At 38.7% G+C, this 19,541-nt stretch overlaps 1 protein-coding gene across 2 annotated transcripts in view; it reads right to left on the bottom strand.

The window, feature by feature from the left end:
• gba2 (glucosidase, beta (bile acid) 2) overlaps nt 1-19,541 on the bottom strand; it is an 80,611-nt gene that overhangs the window by 25,325 nt on the left and 35,745 nt on the right. For both annotated transcript variants that reach the window (XR_011353428.1, XM_069924210.1), the window contains exons 7-12: nt 11,013-11,166; nt 10,373-10,498; nt 8,203-8,387; nt 7,844-7,948; nt 6,628-6,735; nt 4,399-4,550 (exon numbers count right to left, since the gene is read on the bottom strand). Coding sequence is in view for 1 of the 2 variants with exons in the window: in XM_069924210.1 (XP_069780311.1) it covers nt 4,399-4,550; nt 6,628-6,735; nt 7,844-7,948; nt 8,203-8,387; nt 10,373-10,498; nt 11,013-11,166 (830 nt within the window). In the remaining variant the exon portion in view is untranslated. The remainder of the gene's footprint in view (nt 1-4,398; nt 4,551-6,627; nt 6,736-7,843; nt 7,949-8,202; nt 8,388-10,372; nt 10,499-11,012; nt 11,167-19,541) is intronic.

Raw genomic sequence — 19,541 nt, 5'->3', positions numbered from 1 at the left:
CTGCCATAGTTTCCTCGTACCTTCTTTTAGCTTTCCTAATTCCTCTCTTAAGATTCCTCTTACATTCAATGTATCTTTCAAACATCTCCTTAACTCCATGCTTCTTATATCTAATGTACGCCTCCCTTTTTCTTCGAACCAAGTTTCCAATATTCCTCGAAAACCACGGCTGTCTCAAACCTTTTGCCCCTCCTTTTAACCTAACAGGAACATAAAGCTTTTGCACTCTCAAAATCTGATCTTTAAAAGACTTCCATCTCTCTACTACATCCTGCCCATAAAACAAATTGTCCCAATGCACACCCTGCAAGTCCTTTCGCATCTCCTCAAATCTAGCTTTTCCCCAATCAAAAACCTCAACCCTTGGCCCTGACTTCTCTCTTTCCATAATGACATTGAAGCTGATGGCATTATGATCACTGGACCCGAAGTGCTCGCCAACACTAACCTCCGTCACTTGACCCATCCCATTTGCCAACAGTAGATCTAACACTGCTCCTTCTCCGGTTGGCACCTCTACATATTGTTGTAAAAAACTATCTTGCACACATTTCACAAACTCTAACCCATCCAGTCCTTTCACAGAATGTGTTTCCCAATCTATATGTGGAAAATTAAAATCTCCCATAATTACAACCCTGGGCTTATCACAAATATCTACCATCTCCCTACAGATTTGCTCCTCTAGGTCTCGGTCCCCTCCGGGTGGTCTATAATACACCCCTACAAGTGTAACCTCTCCTTTCCTACTCCTCAGTTCCACCCAAATAGCCTCCGTGGATGTGCCCTCTAATCTATCCTTCCTAGGCACCGCTGTAATATTTTCCCTGACAAGCAATGCAACCCCACCTCCTCTTGCCCCTCCGACTCTATCACACCTAAAACAACGAAACCCAGGGATATTCAGTTGCCAATCACATCCCTCCTGCAACCATGTCTCACTAATCGCTACCACATCATACTTCCAAGTATCAATGCACACCTTCAGCTCATCCACCTTTTTTACAATACTCCTGGCATTAAAATATATGAATTTCAGAGATTTCCCAATTTTTAATCCCTGTTTTCCCTCATCTTCAATAACAACATTATTTACTTTTCCTGCCAATTGCCCTTCTTCTTCCAGAGCATTTCCCTTCTCTATCACCTGCCCATCCATATTCAAATACTTACTACAAACTTTCTTTGTTTGCATTCTAACCTTCTCCTTACTGCTCTGTACTATTTTGTTCCCTACAAGCCAATTCCGCACCCCCCCCCCCCCCACCCACAGCATCATGGCTTTATGAGCAAGACTCTCATGGGGACCTTGTCAAATGCCTTAATAAAATCCATATCAATTTCCTTGCCTTGACACCACCAGCAATCGGGATGGGGGTTTTCAAATCCTGCACCTTAAGGATTTTGTATGTTGTCCCCATGTCTGTGTGGATTTTCCCCAGGAACTCCAGTTTCTTCCTGCCGTTTGAAACATACTGGGGGTATAGGTTAATTGGGTTGAAAGGGGAAGGCATACAATCGTGAGCCAAAATGCAAGTCTAAATTTAAATTTTTTCAAATTAAATTTAAAATTTTTAAAATTTAAATTTAAACCACTGAATCAGGACTTACAAGTATACTATTACCTTTTTTAAAAAAAAAACAAGGGGACAGCATTTTCCATTCTCTAATCCTCTGGCCAAAGGACTCATTGCCACGGCCCCAGCTTTGTCTTCCCTCATTTTCCACACCAAACTGGGAAATATCGCATCTAGCTCTAGGGATATCAATTTTGATGTTTTTAAGAAGATCCAACACTTCCTCTTCCTTGATCTCAACTTTGTCCAGCACACAAGTCTGTTCTATTCCAACCTCACCCAGTTCAAGTTTCTTTTCTCTTGTGAATATTGAAGCAAAGTATTCATTTATGACCTCCTCCGCCTCCGGGTACATGTTGCCTCCTTTATCAGCCCCACCTTCATTCTCATCATCCATCTGTTCTTCACAAATACATAGAATGCCTTGGGGTTCTCTTTAATCCTACATGCCAAGGCTTTCTCATGCCACCTTTGAGCTCTCCCGAGCCCTTTCTTAAGCTCCTTCCTGGCTAACATACTTCTCATAAGTCCTTCCTGCTTCTTTCTTCCTCTTGACCAGCTATCTCACTTGATTCATCAACCATGATTTTCTTTTTCTACTATCTATTCCCTGTCCCATTGGGACAAACCTATCCTGAACCCAGCACAAATTGTCCCTAAACTTCCCCCACATTAGTTCTGTACTTTCACCTTTGAAGATCTGTTTCCAATTTACTCTCGCTAATTGTTGCCTCACACTGTCGTAATTAGCCATTCCCCAATTAAATACTTTCCCATTTGTCTGCTTTTATCCTTATCCATAGCTATGCTAAAGCTCAGAAAGTTGTAGTCACTCTCACCAAAGTGCTCACCCACCAAGAGGTCCGCTACCTGACCAGGTTAATTACCCAGAATTAGATCCCTTATGGCCTCTCCTCTCATCAGCTGGTGTACATACTTTGTCAGGAATCCTTCTTGAACACACCTGACAAATTCAGTCCCATCTATGCCTCTTGCAGTCAGGAAGTACCAGTCAATATTAGGGAAGCTGAAGTCTCGCATTACAACAACCCTGTATTTCCTAAAATCCAAAATCTGCCTGCTTCTCTGCTCCTTGGTGTCCTGAGGGCTATTTGGGGGCCTATATACTCCTATTAAAATGAGATTGCTCCTTTCCTATTTCTCACTTCCATCCACTCTCTCCCAGTAGACACTCTCTCAGCAGTGACCTCCCTTTCTATAGCCGAGATACTATCCCTGACCAGTAATGTTTCTCCCCCTTTCTCTTACCACCCATCCTATTCTTTTTAAAACACCTAACACCCCCCTCCCCCCTAGTACATGCATCACCCAATCCTACCCTTCTTCCAGCCAAGTCTCTGTAAAGGCCACAACATCATAGTTCCACGTATTGATCCATGCTCTAGGTTCATCTCCTTCATTCCTAATAATCCAAGCATTGAAATAGGCACTTTTCAAACCCTCTGACTATTTTTATGTTTTATCTCCTGCATGTCCTTCCACACAAATGCAGAACACATAGCATCAAGCTTTTGAACTTCTGCCCTGTTCTCTGCACTCTCATCCTCGTTCCCACCCCACCAAACTAATTTAACACTCCCCAACAGCTCTGGCAAACCTGCCTCTCCAGTTCAGGTGCAACCTGTCCTCTTTGTACAAGTCAAACCTTCCCTAGAAGAGATCCCAGTGATCCATGTATCTAAACCCCTGCAACAACTCTTCAGCCACACATTTATCTGTGACAACGTCCTATTCCTACTCTCTCTGGCACATGGCACAGGCAGCAATCCAGAGATTACCCCCCTCAAGGTCCTGCTTTTTAACTTCTTTACGAACTCCCAATATTCCCTTTGCAGGACTTCATCTCTACTCCATCTATGTCATTGGTACCTACATGGACCACGACATCTGGCTGCTCGCCGACCCCCTCCAGAATACTGTGAATTCGATCAGAGACTTCCCTGACCCTTCCACCTGGGAGGCAACCATACCACCTGAGAGTCTCAATCTCATTCACAGAATCTCTATTCGGCTATCGAACGAGTCCCCAACCATCAAAGCTCCCTTCAGAACCAAGGGGCCAGACTCCGTGCCAGAAATGTGACTACAACTTGTTCCTGGGAGATCAACCCTCCCCACCCTCAACAGTCCAAAATGGCACTTATTGTTGAGGGGAATAGCCACATAGAAGAAGGAAGAGAAATAGACCAGAGCACCTAACAGTCACCTAGCTACCTGCCTCCTGACATTTGGGAATGACTGTCTCCCCCAAAGCTCTTCTCTATCACTACCTCTACTTCCTGAATGATCATCCAGCTCCAGTACCCTAACTCAGTCTCCCGTGAGCTGCAGATTTAGAATCAGATGATGCATCCTTTAACCCAAAGACTACTTTTTTCTTTGTTCATTTATCCTGAACATAATACACCATTATGAGATTCACAATGGATAATTTTATATTTTGGCACACCACCAGATTTTAATTTGTTCATTTCATTATCTATGTTATAAATATCATAAATCTTCAAAAGATCAAATAACCATAGCTTATGGCAGACTATCCCAGAAAACTCCTTGTTTGAATTTTTCAAAAATGATTAAAAAAGCTAAAAAAATGTTAAAATTCCAGATAAAATACAGAGAGTAAGAGTGAAACTTAATGGGTTTACACGTCAAATGCTTTAATTTGCAGTAATTGAAAGGCAGGAGCATAAATATTGGTTCTTTAATATTATCCTTTGACGAATAATCCAGTTGAGTGTTTTGCATCACTTTCGAGTAGTTGCTACATGTAACCACCCCATTAAACTAAGATACCTACCTGGCAGGCAGACCACATGTCTTTAAGGTAAGTGCCATCACCAGTCAAATGGTAGTCTCTATAAACTTGAAGAACAAATTTCAAGTTGAGATCTTTCCAGTCAGCTGTGTCATGAATCAAATAAGCATTGACTCTTTCCCAGGGTTCATCATCTGTTTAAAAAAAAGTATTTTTAAGCAATTGTATTTTCAGCCAAAATTAAATTCATTATAGTATCTTTTCTTTGGCTTGGCTTCGCGGGCGAAGATTTATGGAGGGGGTAAATGTCCACGTCAGCTGCAGGCTCGTTTGTGGCTGACAAGTCCAATGCGGGACAGGCAGACACGGTTGCAGCGGAAAATTGGTTGGTTGGGGTTGGGTTTTTCCTCCTTTGTCTTTTGTCAGTGAGGTGGGCTCTGCGGTCTTCTTCAAAGGAGGTTGCTGCCCGCCGAACTGTGAGGCGCCAAGATGCACGGTTTGAGGCGATATCAGCCCACTGGCGGTGGTCAATGTGGCAGGCACCAAGACATTTCTTTAGGCAGTCCTTGTACCTCTTCTTTGGTGCACCTCTGTCACGGTGGCCAGTGGAGAGCTCGCCATATAACACGATCTTGGGAAGGCGATGGTCCTCCATTCTGGAGACGTGATCTACCCAGCACAGATGGACTAAAACACCCAATTTAGTAGGTGGTGAATCACATTGGGTAGAGAAAATAATAAAAAATATTAACAACTGAAAGGTTCAAGATTTCAGATTTATTGTCAGAGAACATACATGACATCATATACAACCTTGAGATTCCTTTTCTGTGGGCAAGGCAGAATAAACACTTATTGGTAGTGATAAAAATGTACACAGCGTGTACATGTAAACAGATAATGAATGTAAACAAACTGACTGCAATACAGAGAGAAAAAAAAATCAATATAGTGCACAAGTAGGAGTCCCTGATTGAGTGTTGTTGAGGAGTCTGATGATGGAGGGGTAGTAGCTGTTCCTGAATCTGGTGGCGTGAGTCTTGTGGCACCTATACCTCTTTTCTGATGGTAGCAGTGAGAACAGAGTATGTACTGGGTGGTGTGGATCCTTGGTGATTGCTGCTGCTCTCTGACGGTAACGCTCCCTATAGATTGATAGTGGTGTCCTGGGCTGGATCCAAAGCCTTTTGCAGGGCTTTACACTCAGGGGTATCGGTGTCCCTATACCAGACTGTGATGCAGCTGGTCAGTACTTTCCTCCACACATTAGTAGAAATTTGCCAGGGTTTCTGCCAAACCTCTGCAAACTCCTGAGGAAGTACAGGTGCTGATGTGCTTTCTTCACGATGCCTTTAGTGTGTTCAGTCCAGGAAAGATCCTCGAGATAGTGACTCCCAAGAACATACTTTGTTCACTCTCTTCATCTCTGATACCCCAATGATCAATGGATTGTATACCTCTGGCTTTCCCTTCCCGAAGGCAACAATCAGCTCTTTAGTTTTGGTGACATTAAGTGCAAAGTTGTTGTTAGTACAGCATTCAGCCAAGTTTTTAATCTCCCTCCTGTATGCTGACTTGTCACCTTTCTTTATACAACCCTCTACAGCTTTATCAATCGGCAAATTCATAGATGGTGTTATTGGCATACCAAGCCACACAGATTTTCTTCCTCCACAACTGTACCATAGATATCTGTATTTTACAGTCACTGTATGGCTGTGTCACTGTGTTTAAACTCAAAGTATTTTCAGTTGTTATCCAAACACAAAACCTCAAACCATTACCATTACTATTTGAACTTTTTTGAAATTTAATGATCAAAATAATTTTAATTTTTGGTTCCCTGTCTAAAATTTCATTGTTTCTCCCCCTCTTTCATATTTTAGACAGGGTTTCTCAAATCTGGATTCCTGAATCTGGTCAAAGAGACATTTGCTGGACCTCTCTCAAACACAGTATGAAAGAATAAAACAAAGACATTGCAGAGTATAGGCAAATAGAATTAGCGAATGGAACAAAGAAGCAGAAATAATGTACTGAAATGTCAGAGATACTCTTGTTTAGCCTCATGCTAAGTATGTATCTTTTTTTTCTCATTGGTACGAATGTCTTTAAAAGACAAACATTATTAAAAAGCAAAGACAGGAAGCTAGAGGCAGATTTCCAGTTAGGCAAACTGAAGAGCAACACAAGGTTGTTTCAGGAAAATTTGGCAATTCTAAACCAGGAATACATTTTAACATATTAACTTCATCATAGAAAAAACCTCACCTGGATCTCCTATATCATGTGGGACTACATTCAGCGTATTCACTTTTGCTAATCTTCCATTCATTAGGTGTATTCGTTGTGTACAATCCTCTTTCATTACAGCAGCAGCTAAAAGCATAGTTGATATGAATTTATATCTAACATTTGTCAGATTTGACAAAGACACACTTTTATATGCAAACTTCAATACCTGAGATGTGTCAAATGTTTGATTTCCACAATATTCTTTCAGATTCAATGTCACAGGTCAGATCATTTGTGAATCCCACCTACCTTACCATTGAGTTCACATCTTTTTTCCATAAATGAAGCTCTATATCAATGATGTGACACAGATTGCTAAGAAGCACGATGGAGACAAATTCATCAAGTTGCTGGATCAGTAGCTAGGAATTAACCTCCAATAAAATCTCAAATCTATTAATTGGGAGGATAATTTACTGTTTTCCAAAACACCTATCTACAGTTACATTAATATAAAAATGGAATGGTTGTAGATTATATGGTACAAGCAAGGGGCCCTCAAGTCAACACTGTGTCAGCAGATATAATCGATTAAAGCACAAAAGTGTGCAGATACTGTGATTAAAATAAAAACACAAGGCTGGAGAAACTCAGCAGGTCAAACAGTGTACTTTATGTAGCAAAGATAAAGATGATACATAACCAACGTTTCAGGCTAATTTCATCAAAGTATATTAATTAGCTTCCAACAAGTCTGGCATGTGCCAATTTGAGCATTGTAGTGGAAGCAGTAACACGATGACTAATGATTTGCTTTTGATTAAACAACTGAAGCCAGAATCTTCCAGCTCTTATTTTAAAGTGTTCTTCAGCAGCCCAGCCTGTATTTTTGATAATTCACCATTATGGAGCAAGAACCAACCAGTAATGACATTAAAGAGAACCATTTTATGTTTTGGTATGTATTTGCAGCAAAGAAGAATACAAATTTTCTAAAAGATGTAAATACCAAAGGATTTTTGTTTAAACAACCTAAATGGTTAAAACTAGCTGTGGCATGTAATAAATACAAACAAGTCTTACAATTAAAAGAATTAAATTGTGCATTTAATGCATTTAGGCATTAGCAGAATAAAGTCACTCATTGGAACATTTTGTCAAGGAAAATGTGTTATTAGTGCTCCTAAGAATTTTCTTGTGGCTAAGGGCCTGGTAATAACTTTAGAGCAGGAAATTTGAAAATAGCACTTACCAACATCATATTGGATACTAAGTTCCAGTTTGGGCCAAAGCATGATGAGTGCGAATGATGCATAAAAGTGAACATCATATGTATTATACATTCGATATTCTTGTCCTAACAATGCAAAAATAAAAACATCTTACCCTGTGCCACAATCAATACATGCATCTCTCAAGCACATGGTATTAATTAATATGTGATGCTTCTAGGCAAACACATTCATTTCTAATCATTGCAATTTTCAAAATCATTTCCCAAATTATTACATTTGGAAATGCTGATTCATTGACAAAGCCTTTTTCCAGCAATCATAAATTGATCTGTTCAAATATTAAGTTAAAAATGCACAAAATCTGCTGCACATATACCTTCTAAATATGCAAATCGCCCATATTCCTTCAGCACTTGAGGTAGAGGTGGAAATCCAGTCTTCTGAGTACAAATGTCCTTTGAAATATTTAAATTATCAGGAACCTTTAACCAGATGGTCCCTCCATCAGATAAAAAATACAGTTCATTAAATAAGGCTGACTTGTACCAGTCAGGTAATTGGCTGCAAAATTAACAGAAAATGTGGACTAAGTTCTACATTAAAGCAAAATTAAAGAAAAACTTTTGTATAAATGCACATTTAAACAAAACATGGTTTACAAGTTAACCAGAAATAAAGTGATACTTTGAACTATTCAAAGTGGGACATTCAATATACACACGAGTAGAAAATGTTTTAAAGTACTTCCAAAGCTGTTTGTGATTAACAACTTGCAAATTTTAATAACATTTTCAAAACCAAACTTTAAAAAACACACACACAGTCATCTTGAGTTAATGGCAGTTTGGCCGTATGTCCTGTAGGTAGTTGTTTCCTCAGTACAATGTTAACAAAATATGAATATTTAAACAACAGTGTAACTTGTTGCTTCAAGCTCTCAGAACTACATACATATCTTATATAACACAGTCAATGTGTTCCAAGCAAGTTCAGTGCTATGGAAAACCGCACTGTTCAAAGCATTCTTAGAATGCATTTTAACATATGCTCTAATGCTATAAAAAGGGATATAAAAATGGATCTTTATTGGCACTAAGTGAACATTGTTTATTTAAGAAAATATTTGTCTAATGTAGTTTACCCCGAATCCAAACCCAGGGGTTCCCTCCATATAAACTGGCATTGTTCAGTGGTTTGGAAACTCGCTGGTCTGCCGCATCAGAGCTGAGATGAAAAGAAACAGATTCCCATCAGTGTAAGGCAGCATGCTGTGGGATAGTGCAGGGAGCCCAATCACAGCAATAACTTTAAACGCAGCCACTTAACTCTCTATTCCACAGCTCAGTGCCTAGATTTCAAATATTTTAGAGTCTTGCAAAGGATTATGAGATGGTTTAAATAGCAATAACAACAAAACTTTAACATTGCAAATCTAAAACTGCGAGTCAGAAATTTCAAACGCGTTATGTCAAAATCCATGTTTTTCCAAAAGCGTGTTATACAGGGTATGCCTGTACATCTGTTTTAATTTTTTTCCCACACCTCAGTTTTTTTTTAGTGTGCTCATACACGATTCTTTGACAATTTTAGTCTATAACTTACTCAACCATAGCTTCACTGATGATTATTTTATTTTGAGTGGATGGGAAGGTGGAGCAAAGCACCAGAGATAAATGCACCAGAGTAAAACTCCACTAATGTGGTATAATGAGAACTTTGGTGCCAGATTGGTAGATTTCCAGACTTGGAAGTTATTCCCATTAACAACCTCATACATTTTAATTCACTCAAGATGTTATGCAAATAATAACATAATCAAAGCTTTAACAATTTCTTGTTTGCCCCACTCCAGCAGACAAGTTACAGAATTGAAGAAATATTGAGATGAGATAGTATCACTTGAACAAAGTACAAACTGGAATTGGGTCTGTGATGGTCCTATTAGTTAAGATAATGTCTTACACTTGTTGAATGCCCAAATTAGAGAAGGATTCCCCATAATCATTCTCAGCTGATGGTGTTAGTTAGATTAAAAAAAATACTTCAGTGGCCATGCAGTCTCTATATTTTACTTGGAACTCAGTACATCTATCTGTGTTTAGCCCAGATTGACATTGCATTGTCCTGGTAAAATCTAAATTGGGCAGTGAAGAGGTATTTGTAATTGCCACTTGATACTTTTGAGAGTACCTACCATCGATTTACAGATGATTACAGCTGCTGGAACGATGGGGAGGGGGGGGGGGGGGGAGGGGAGCCGGGGAGAATCTGCTGGATTGAATTCATTTTGTTCCATCATCAGTAACTTTTCAGAGCCAAATCCAATAAACTTGACATTCAAACTTACTTATGAAGACTAAAGAAATTTCAAGTGCTTATATTAAACTTGCATTGCAACTTCCATAAACAGTAACAAATTAGCCAATACATTGTTTCATTTCTTGACAGATAAAAGGCAACAGAATGTTCATTAAACATCAGAATATTCAGAAAACCCATACAGCAAACTTTTCAGAAAAACAAATGCTTAATATTTCAATACTTACTGATTTTCTAAAATTGGACGTTGCCAATCATCAATCTTTTGTTCCCATTGTTTGTAGTGTGTTAAGGCATAGTGACATAAAGCAGGAGCAGCTTCCCCATGTGTCCCAAAAAAGCAGGTGTACCATCTAGAAACAAAATTCAACTACCCTTAGTTTCATTATACACCAACATTTCACTATCCCCCAATATAATAAACCTCCCTTTTATTTAAAAGCATGTTCATGATCATACAAAGGTACAGATCAGATTGGTTAATTTAATACACTTATGTTTTGTTCTAATGCTACTGCATTCTCTAACCAAATGGAATCTTGTTCAACTATTTACAGACCAAATGTAACATTTCCAATCTTTAAAGTGAAAAACCAATTAAACAAGGATTATTAACTCAAAACATTTTAAGGTGATTGAAAAAAGCAGCTATTTGTGTGTTTTGTCCTCTTTGATTTGCAATAGGGAAGATAAACTTTGCTTGAACTCAATGAACCCAGATTGATTGACCCAACAGTTGGGCAAAGTGAAATGAATGGCTTGAAGCAGCTCTACTTTTTTTTAAAGAATCATGTAACTTTGCCATGTGTTCACTAGAAAATGGATAGGCTCTCTGTACGCAATTTTGATATTTTTTTTTTTTTTTACCTTGCATGTTCCTTTTCCCTTGATCCAAAATAAATCTTGGGCATATCCCACGCAAGACAGAACTGAACAGTAGCTCTGTCTTTGGCTGGAACAGAGCAAGTAGCTGCAACTGCTGCCGCAACAACTTGTCCTTTTTCTGTTGGTTTACCTTTTCCTGGGAACAGAAATGAAACAGAAAACACTCCAGTTTGCTATTAATTGGATCACATCAGCACACTCCTCTCAACACTTCTTGACAAAAAACATCAAAATGTCACTGAATTTTGCTCACTCTATAACCAGCTTTCAGTTACTTAATCCTTAATCAAAAACTGTCAAAAATATTCTCAAGTTTTTTTTTAATAAAAAAACCAGGTGAAATAAATCTACTAATGAAATACACAATTATGAACTAAGTGAACAGAAATTATCCATTCACATTTCATATTTCAGACATGTATTTAACTGATAAAGGTCCTGCATAGGTAAGCTGTGCTGACACCAACGTCCAGTTCAGCTTGTCATTGGAAAAAACCCGCTGAATTGTGGAATCTGTCCAGCACACTGATTTCCTCCAGGAAAATCCACACACTTTCTGTAAATCTAATTCAATCTCAGAACGACGTGATAATTGTACATGCTCTTCTTACACCAAATTTTGTTTACCTTACATCAATGGTTCTCAACCTTTCTCTTTCCACTCACATACCACTTTAAGTAATCCTTATGCCATCAGTGCTCTGTGATAAATAAGGGATTGCTTAAGGTGGTATGTGAGTGGGAAGGGAAGTTTGAGAATCACTGCTCTAGATGCAATTGTTACTGAAATATTTTGCTTGAGAAAAATTGTCATTGGCCCATTTCCTCTGGAGTTATGAAATCGTGCACAGAACAAGTCAGTTAGCTATGATTAAAACAGTGGTTTTCAAACTTTTTCCACCCACATACCATCTTACTAATCATAGAGCACCTGTGGCATAGGGAATACTTAAAGTGGTATGTGAGTGAAAAGATCAAGGTTGAGAACCTCTGTCTTACATGAATATTCCACACAATCACAGTTAATAACCTTTTTTAAGAAAAAAAAAGGAAATCTCCAAGTAGCTCAGAGTAACAAACTATCAAAAAGATCTTGTAAATTCATGTAGCTTTTAACACCTTGGGACAACCCAAAGTATTCTTCAGCCAATGAAGTTATTTTAATTGTAATTTCTTGTTATAAAGGAGAAGATTCAGTACAAAAGTACATATATCATACAATCAGAAGATAACTAGATCATTTGTCTGTGATGGTTGAACATTAAATAAATACTATCTAGGGCACAGGGAAGGATTCATTTGTTTTTCTGACATTTGCCAATATAAGTGTGAACTAAATCAAACATTTATGGACCAAACTGCTTAGAGATTGTTGGCAGATTTGACCAAATGGACACTGTTTGAATATGCACAACACTGGAAAACATTTATGAAGGACTGAACTTCTGAAACAGAACTTATAGATTTCAGATTTATTGACAGAGTACTAACTTTGTACTAACGCTGGATTCTTGCCAAGAAGGATAAGAGGAGACTTAGAGCTCTACAAAATTATGAGAGGCATTTATAGGGAGGACAGCCAGCTCCTGTTTCCCACAGCAGGAATAGCAAACACCAGAGGACACGAATACAAAGTGAAGGAAGGGAAGTTTAAGTGAGACATAAGGGGTAATTTAAAAAAAAACAGTTGTGGGCATCTGGAATGCCTTGCCAGGGATGGTGGTGGAGGCCGAAACATTAGGGGCAATAGAGACTCTTAGAAAGGTACATGGATGGATGAAAAATAGAGGATTACAGGGTAGGGAGAGTTTAGTACTTTTTTTAAAAAAAAGGAATATATGGGTCAACAGACAGAGGGCTGAAGGGCCTGTACTAAACCTACATTTACAGATTAAACATTATTAAGTTGACTCAGAGGCCCTTCAACCCACAATATTATGCCAACCTATATAAACCTATTCCCACAATCAATTAACCCTTCCATACCTCACAGCACATAACGCTCTATTTTTCTTCCATCCAAGAGCTTTGTAAATGTCCCTATTGTACCAGACTCTACCACCACCCCGACAATGAATTCCAGGCACCTGTATGAATAAAAATGACCTTCAATCCATAACTCTCATCATCTTCTACACCTCTATTAAGTCATCTCTCATCATCCATCATTCTAAAGAGAAAAGTTGTTTTTCCTCATTCAATCTTTCTTCATAAGACATCCTAGAATCCAGGTAACATCCCAGAAAATCTCCTATGGATTCTCTCAAAAGCTTTCACATTCTCCCTATAAGATGACCAGAACTGGAACAATACACAAAATGTGATCAAACTAACTTGACAGAGCTCTTGTACTCAATTCCCCAACTAATGAAGGCCAGCACACCATATGCCTTCTCTATTACCCTCTCAAATTGCACAACAACTTTGAAGAATCTATGCACTTAGACTTCAAGATCCCTATACCTCCACACTGCTTAGAATCCTGCCATTAATTCTGTTGTAATTTGCATCAACCTTCTGAACAATTTACAACACCTCCTAACCTCATGTTATTTGTAAACTTAATGATCCACCCCTCCAGTTTGTTCAAGTCATTTATATAAAAAATCGTAAAGAGCAGGGGTCCCAGAACAACATCACTAGTCACTGACCTCCAGGCAGAATACACTTCATCTACTTTCATCCTCTGCCTTCTGTGAGCAAGCCAATTCTGAAACCACACTGCCATTTTACCATTGATTCCATGCCTCATCACTTTCTAGATGGGAATCTTGTTAAATGCCGTACCAAATCTGTATACACCACATCCACCGTTCTACATTCATCAATTTCTTTCGTCACCTTTTTTGAAAACTTAATTAAGCTCGTGACGCATGACCTGCCTCTCACAAAGCCATGCTGACTATCCATAACCAGACTTTGCTACCAAAATGCTCATAAAACTTGCCCCCATGGATCCTTTCCAATACTTTTCCCACCACTGACACAAGACTCACAGGTCTATAGTTCTCAGGATTCTCCCATTACCTTCTTACTACATTTGTCATCAACTAGCCAAGGGATGCAAAGATCATTGCCATCATCCCAGCAACATACTCCATTAACCAGAGGTACATTTTGTCCAGCTCCAGGAACTTATCTATCTATATTCTTTTAAGAAGTTCCAGCATTTCCTCTTTCTAACCTCCAGCCACTCCAGCACATTTGACTGTTTTATGCTGACCTTACATTCACCAAGGTCACTCCCCTGGTGAACACTGACATCACATTCACCAAAGTGACTCCTCCTGGTGACCTCTCTGCCTCCAGGCATATGTTCTCCAACCCACTATTTCCGCCCCCCCCCTTGCCTACCCTTTATCCCTGACCAGACCTACCCTCACACTAACCATTCTTCTGTTCATCACATATGCACAGAACACCTTATGGGTTTCCTTAATCCTAATTACCAAGGTCTTATTGTGCCCCCTTCTAGCTCTCCTTGGTCTCTTCTTAAATTTCTTCCTGGATACCTTAATTCTCAAGAGCTCTTCATGACTTTTCACTCCTAAACCTTGAGTATGCTTCCTTCATCCTATTGACTAACTATTCCATCTCGTCAACAATGGTTCCTTTTCCCTTCCATCTTTTTTCTGTGTCCATGGGACAGACCTATCCAGAATCTAGAAAGTGATCACTAAACATCTTCCACATATCTGCTGTGCATTTTCCTGAAAACATCTGTTCCAATATACACTTCTGTTCCTACCCAATATGAGCATAATTAGCCCTTCCCCAATTAAACACATGCTCATTCACCTGCTCCTATCCTTGTCTATAGATCAGCGAGTTGTGGTCAATGTCTCCAAAATTTTCATCCACTGAAATGTCTTATCACCTGACCAAGTTCATTGCTTAACAATAGATACAGCATGGCCTTCTAGAGTCAGCCTGTCCACATATTGTGCCAGGAATCCTTCTTGAACACATCCAACAAATTTTGTCCCACCTTACACTTTTGCACAAAGGAGATGCCAGCGATAAGATGAAGTCTCCCATGAAACCAACCTTATTATTTTTTCACCTCTTCAAAACCTGTCTATTTATCTGGACCTCAGTGGCCAGATAGTAATAGGGGAGAGATAGAGGCTATAAAATACCCCAAATACAGCGATTGTATCCTTGCTATTTCTGACTTACATTCACACTGAATCAGTGGAACAATATCTCCACAATATCCTTCCGTTCTGCAGCTGTGGTACCATCCCTGATTTGCAATGCCAATCCCCCCCTGCCCCCACAGGATTATACCTTCCAATCCCTTTTAAAACATCTAGATCCTGGAATGTGAATCAGACAATCTGTCCTTGTGTCAGCCAAGTCTCTGCATGGCCACTATATCATAAGTCAATGAACTGATCCATGTTCTAAGTTCATCAACTTTATTCTTAATACTTCTTGCATTAAAGTAAAAATTATTTCAACCCATCCTGCATTTATACCTCATCCACCGCCTACCCTTCCTCAGTGTCATTGCACATTGCATCTACTTTTCCTCCAATTGCTCCATCATCTGAGCCAACACTCTTATTTCCATTCCCCTGACCAGCTATCTTAAATCCTCCCCAACAGTTCTAGCAAACCTGCCCACAGGATATTGGTCCCGGGAGTTCAGGTGCAACCTGTGATTTTGTAAAGATCATACCCTCATCAGAAGAGATCCCAATCATCCACAAATCTGAGCCCCTGCACACAGACCAATTCTTCAGCCACCCAATCATCTGCCTATTCTTAATCTCACTGATGCATGCAACAATCCAGAGATTATTACCCCTGAGGTTCTGCTTTTTAGCTTTCATCCAAACACCCTATATTCACACTTCAGGACCTCATCCCTTTTCCTATCTACGTCATTGGTACCAACATGTACCACAACATCTGGTTGCTCACCCTCCTTCTTAAGAAAGCTATAGACTCAGGGATTTCTCTAACCCTGGGACCTGGGAAGCAATATACCAAGAATCTCAATCCTTTCCACAGAATCTCCTAATTGTCCTCCTAAACAATGAATCCCATCACTCTCTACCCTTCTCTTCTGAGCCTCAGAGCCTGCTATGTGCCAGAGACCTGACTGCTGCAGCTTTTCCCAAGTAGGCTGTTGCCTCCATCACCCCCAACAATCCCCCTCCCCAAACAGTATGTATGTTATTATGTCAAAGGTCCACAGGGGTATCCTACACTAACTGTCAATTCCCTTTCCACTTCTGACAGTTAACCAGCGACCTGCATCCTAGATGTGACTGCCTCCTTGTCTAATACCCCCTCAACCTCCCAAATAATCTGGAGTTCATCCAGCTCCAGCTCCTAACCATGGTGGCAATGAGCTGCAGCTGGTGAAGTCATCAGTTACATTGGTAGTGTCCCAGATTTCCCACATCCTGTCAAAAGGAGCACACTCCTGTCACTGCTCTCCTTATGCAATAAGAAAAATGCCTTACTGGACCTCACCTTAGCCTCCTGAACCAAAGCCTCACCATTTCCTTCTCCATTTCACACCTGTATGTCTCACTCTTACACTGAGCCATTCTCACACTGGCCACGAGACTGGAGGCACCCTTCACTTTTCTCGGCAACAGTCAATTTGCCAAGCTAAGCTCCCACCTTTACCAGCATTCAGTTTCCTGCCCTCACTTGCTGTCGCTCTAAATCCCGCCTCTGAAAAAGAAACTCAAGCTAACCACTCACCTTTACCGTCACTTTTAAAAATCACCCATTCTCACTCCTTTCTAGCACTCCAAAAATAAAAGAATCAATAAATGTACTGCTACTTCTAGTCAACTGCTCATAGGTATACCTCATTGGCACACATATCACACATTGCCATTGTAGATTAAAGACCACAGTTTACTTTATATTGAAGATGACAGCAACCTATCTAAATGTCCAAGAAAGATGAAGTCTTGAAGTATAGTATTAGTTTCTAAAATAATTTACAGTAGAACTTAAAATAAACAATCTAGTATTTTCACACAGAGGATTGTTTACATGAAATGAAATGCAGACATTTAAAAGACATTTAAGCAGGTGCTTAGGTCGGAAAGATTCGGAGGGATGTTGGCAAATTTGCTGGCTTGAATGGTCAACAGGGTCAGCATGAACTAGTTAGGGTAAAGGAGCATTTTCCTTGCTATAAAGCAGATGACCGATTCTTTTCTGTACAATTTTAACTCTATTTTCTAAAAAATCTGATTATGATAAAGCTGTGTTGAGTGAATAATGATATAAATAACTCAAATTATTTACTTAGTGCTTGTCAAACTTTAAGTTTAGGCTCATTCTGAAATGTAAAAAAAAACTAGAATCAAACCAATCCACCAATTCAAAAACAAAGTACTGCATCTTCCTCTTCCGCTGGGCAACTTGTAGTCTTTAACTTTAGATTTAATACTTTAATGTCATTACCTGATGGTTTCATCTATTTACATCTTCTACTCTAGGGCTTTATTACTCACCAATTGAGGATCAGTGGATTTTGCCATTTTTATGAAAAAAATTCAGATGCTATTACATCCATTAGCAACATCTCTAATTAGGACTTTTGTACTTTCTGCCTGGGCATTTAACTGTAGTGCAGTTTATTAAGCAGATTATCAGCCAGAAAAATTTCCCAAAACATGACCAGTCTCCAACAGAACAGTCTGCAGCTAATCATGGCTGGCTGCTCTACATTAATTTAACATTGACCATTAAGTTTAAAAAAAAACTGAATATCTGGGTTATGACAAGGTGGGAAGAGGGGCACAATGTTAGTTAATCAGAGAAACATTTCTTGCAGAATAACTTACTTTTGACAGTTCATGTGATAATCAATTGGAATAGGGCATAATTTAAAAAAAAAACAATGAAAGGGTTGAGGTTCTCATACATACATAAAGTTTTAGTGTGAAAGACTTGATCAGTCTTAACCAGAGAGAAAGAAATAAAAAGAAAAATTGAGCCTCAGAATATTTATCCATTTCTGTCAAAAGAGAGTGAAAAGAGTCAAGGTACACTCTTAAAATTTCTTTAGTGTTGACATTAATGAAATTAGATGAACAATGCACTGTTTGAAACAAAGTAGTGAAGCAGAATAAAATACCAAGCATGTATAAAAAGAAAATCAGGAATGCTGGAGAAAATGCCATTACTAATTATTTACTGAAAAAGATAAAAAAATGGCAGAACTTTGCAGTTAAGGCAGATTACTGACTTTAAACCCCCAAAAGTCAGATATTCTGAAGCAGTGGGTTTAAAAAGAGATTAAATTTGAAATTATTATTGCAGGCTGTAAATTTCTATGGTCTTAAAATGAAACGAGTTGTAAAAATAAAGATTAGTTATTAATGGATTTAAACACGAATCTGGAAAACTAGGTTAGCAACAGATGCTTAACAGAATGGGCTTACCTGTTGAGGAAAGAAGTTCAAAGATATTGGATACTGCTGATTCCTCTCAACTACCCATTAACTGATCCGCTCCAGAGATCTAAGCATTCAACTGGCAAAAGGAAGAATCACCACCAGCTGCAATGTTCAGCCTCTGACATTTCAATGACAGAAAAATCATAACGAACATACAATAAAGTAACAAAAGATTACTAAAAGTTAGAGTAGCGAAGAATCAGTATTTACCCTGGTGGCCAAAAAAATTATGTTGATCACAGGTAGTGAAGTTGTCTAGCCAATAAGCAGATCAAATTTATTTGATATCAAATAAAAATCTGCTTCAATTCACTTTCAAAGTAAGGATATTATCAATTACTCAAGATAATGATCAATCGGTCCAAGGTATCATTTTTAAAGAATAAACCCAAGTCATTCAATTTTTGAGTGAGCTCATCCAATTTTTCGGTTACATTGAACTTGGATACAATTATCACTCAGAACAACAAACTCTTAGTTTCAACATCATTAATGCTGTTATTCTAGGTATCAATCCACTAAACCAGCAAAACATCTTTGACATCTTGTTGAGGGGATCTGGATCTTGCCAGCAGTTCCAAATCCATTCTCTGAAATTCCAGGAAGTTTGGGACTTCCACACAAAGTTCTGAATTTACAAAGTGAGCTCAGAATATAGTCAATAGAATCTGCAGAGATTCCAATGTTAGAGTTCACTGAAATTACAGTTCTACCAAATGTCATTCAACAAATTTGTTCCAAGATTCCTTCTTTCTAAAATAGATCTCCTTAAAAACATCCTGAAGATTATCATTTTTTTAAAAATTTTGCTGAAAGTCTCAATTATCTTTTTTTTGCAAAAGGAAATGCATATTCATAAAGGAATCCTAATTTTCAAAATTAAATTTTTGAAGATTTAACCACTGACCTTACTAAGGCTTTTTACATACAACATGACAGAATAATATTCTAAAGCATTTACAATCTTTTTAGTTAGGATCCAGTTCGACCATCTGTTGTGGTTGAGGCTACACTTTAACCTGGAAAGTGAAGAGCATTCTATAAATTCTTGACATAGCTTTAAATACAACTC

This window comes from Narcine bancroftii, chromosome 3 (genome assembly GCF_036971445.1).
Source record: "Narcine bancroftii isolate sNarBan1 chromosome 3, sNarBan1.hap1, whole genome shotgun sequence".
In the NCBI taxonomy this organism is placed as follows: domain Eukaryota; kingdom Metazoa; phylum Chordata; class Chondrichthyes; order Torpediniformes; family Narcinidae; genus Narcine; species Narcine bancroftii.
This window is presented reverse-complemented; position numbering and strand designations above follow the sequence as displayed.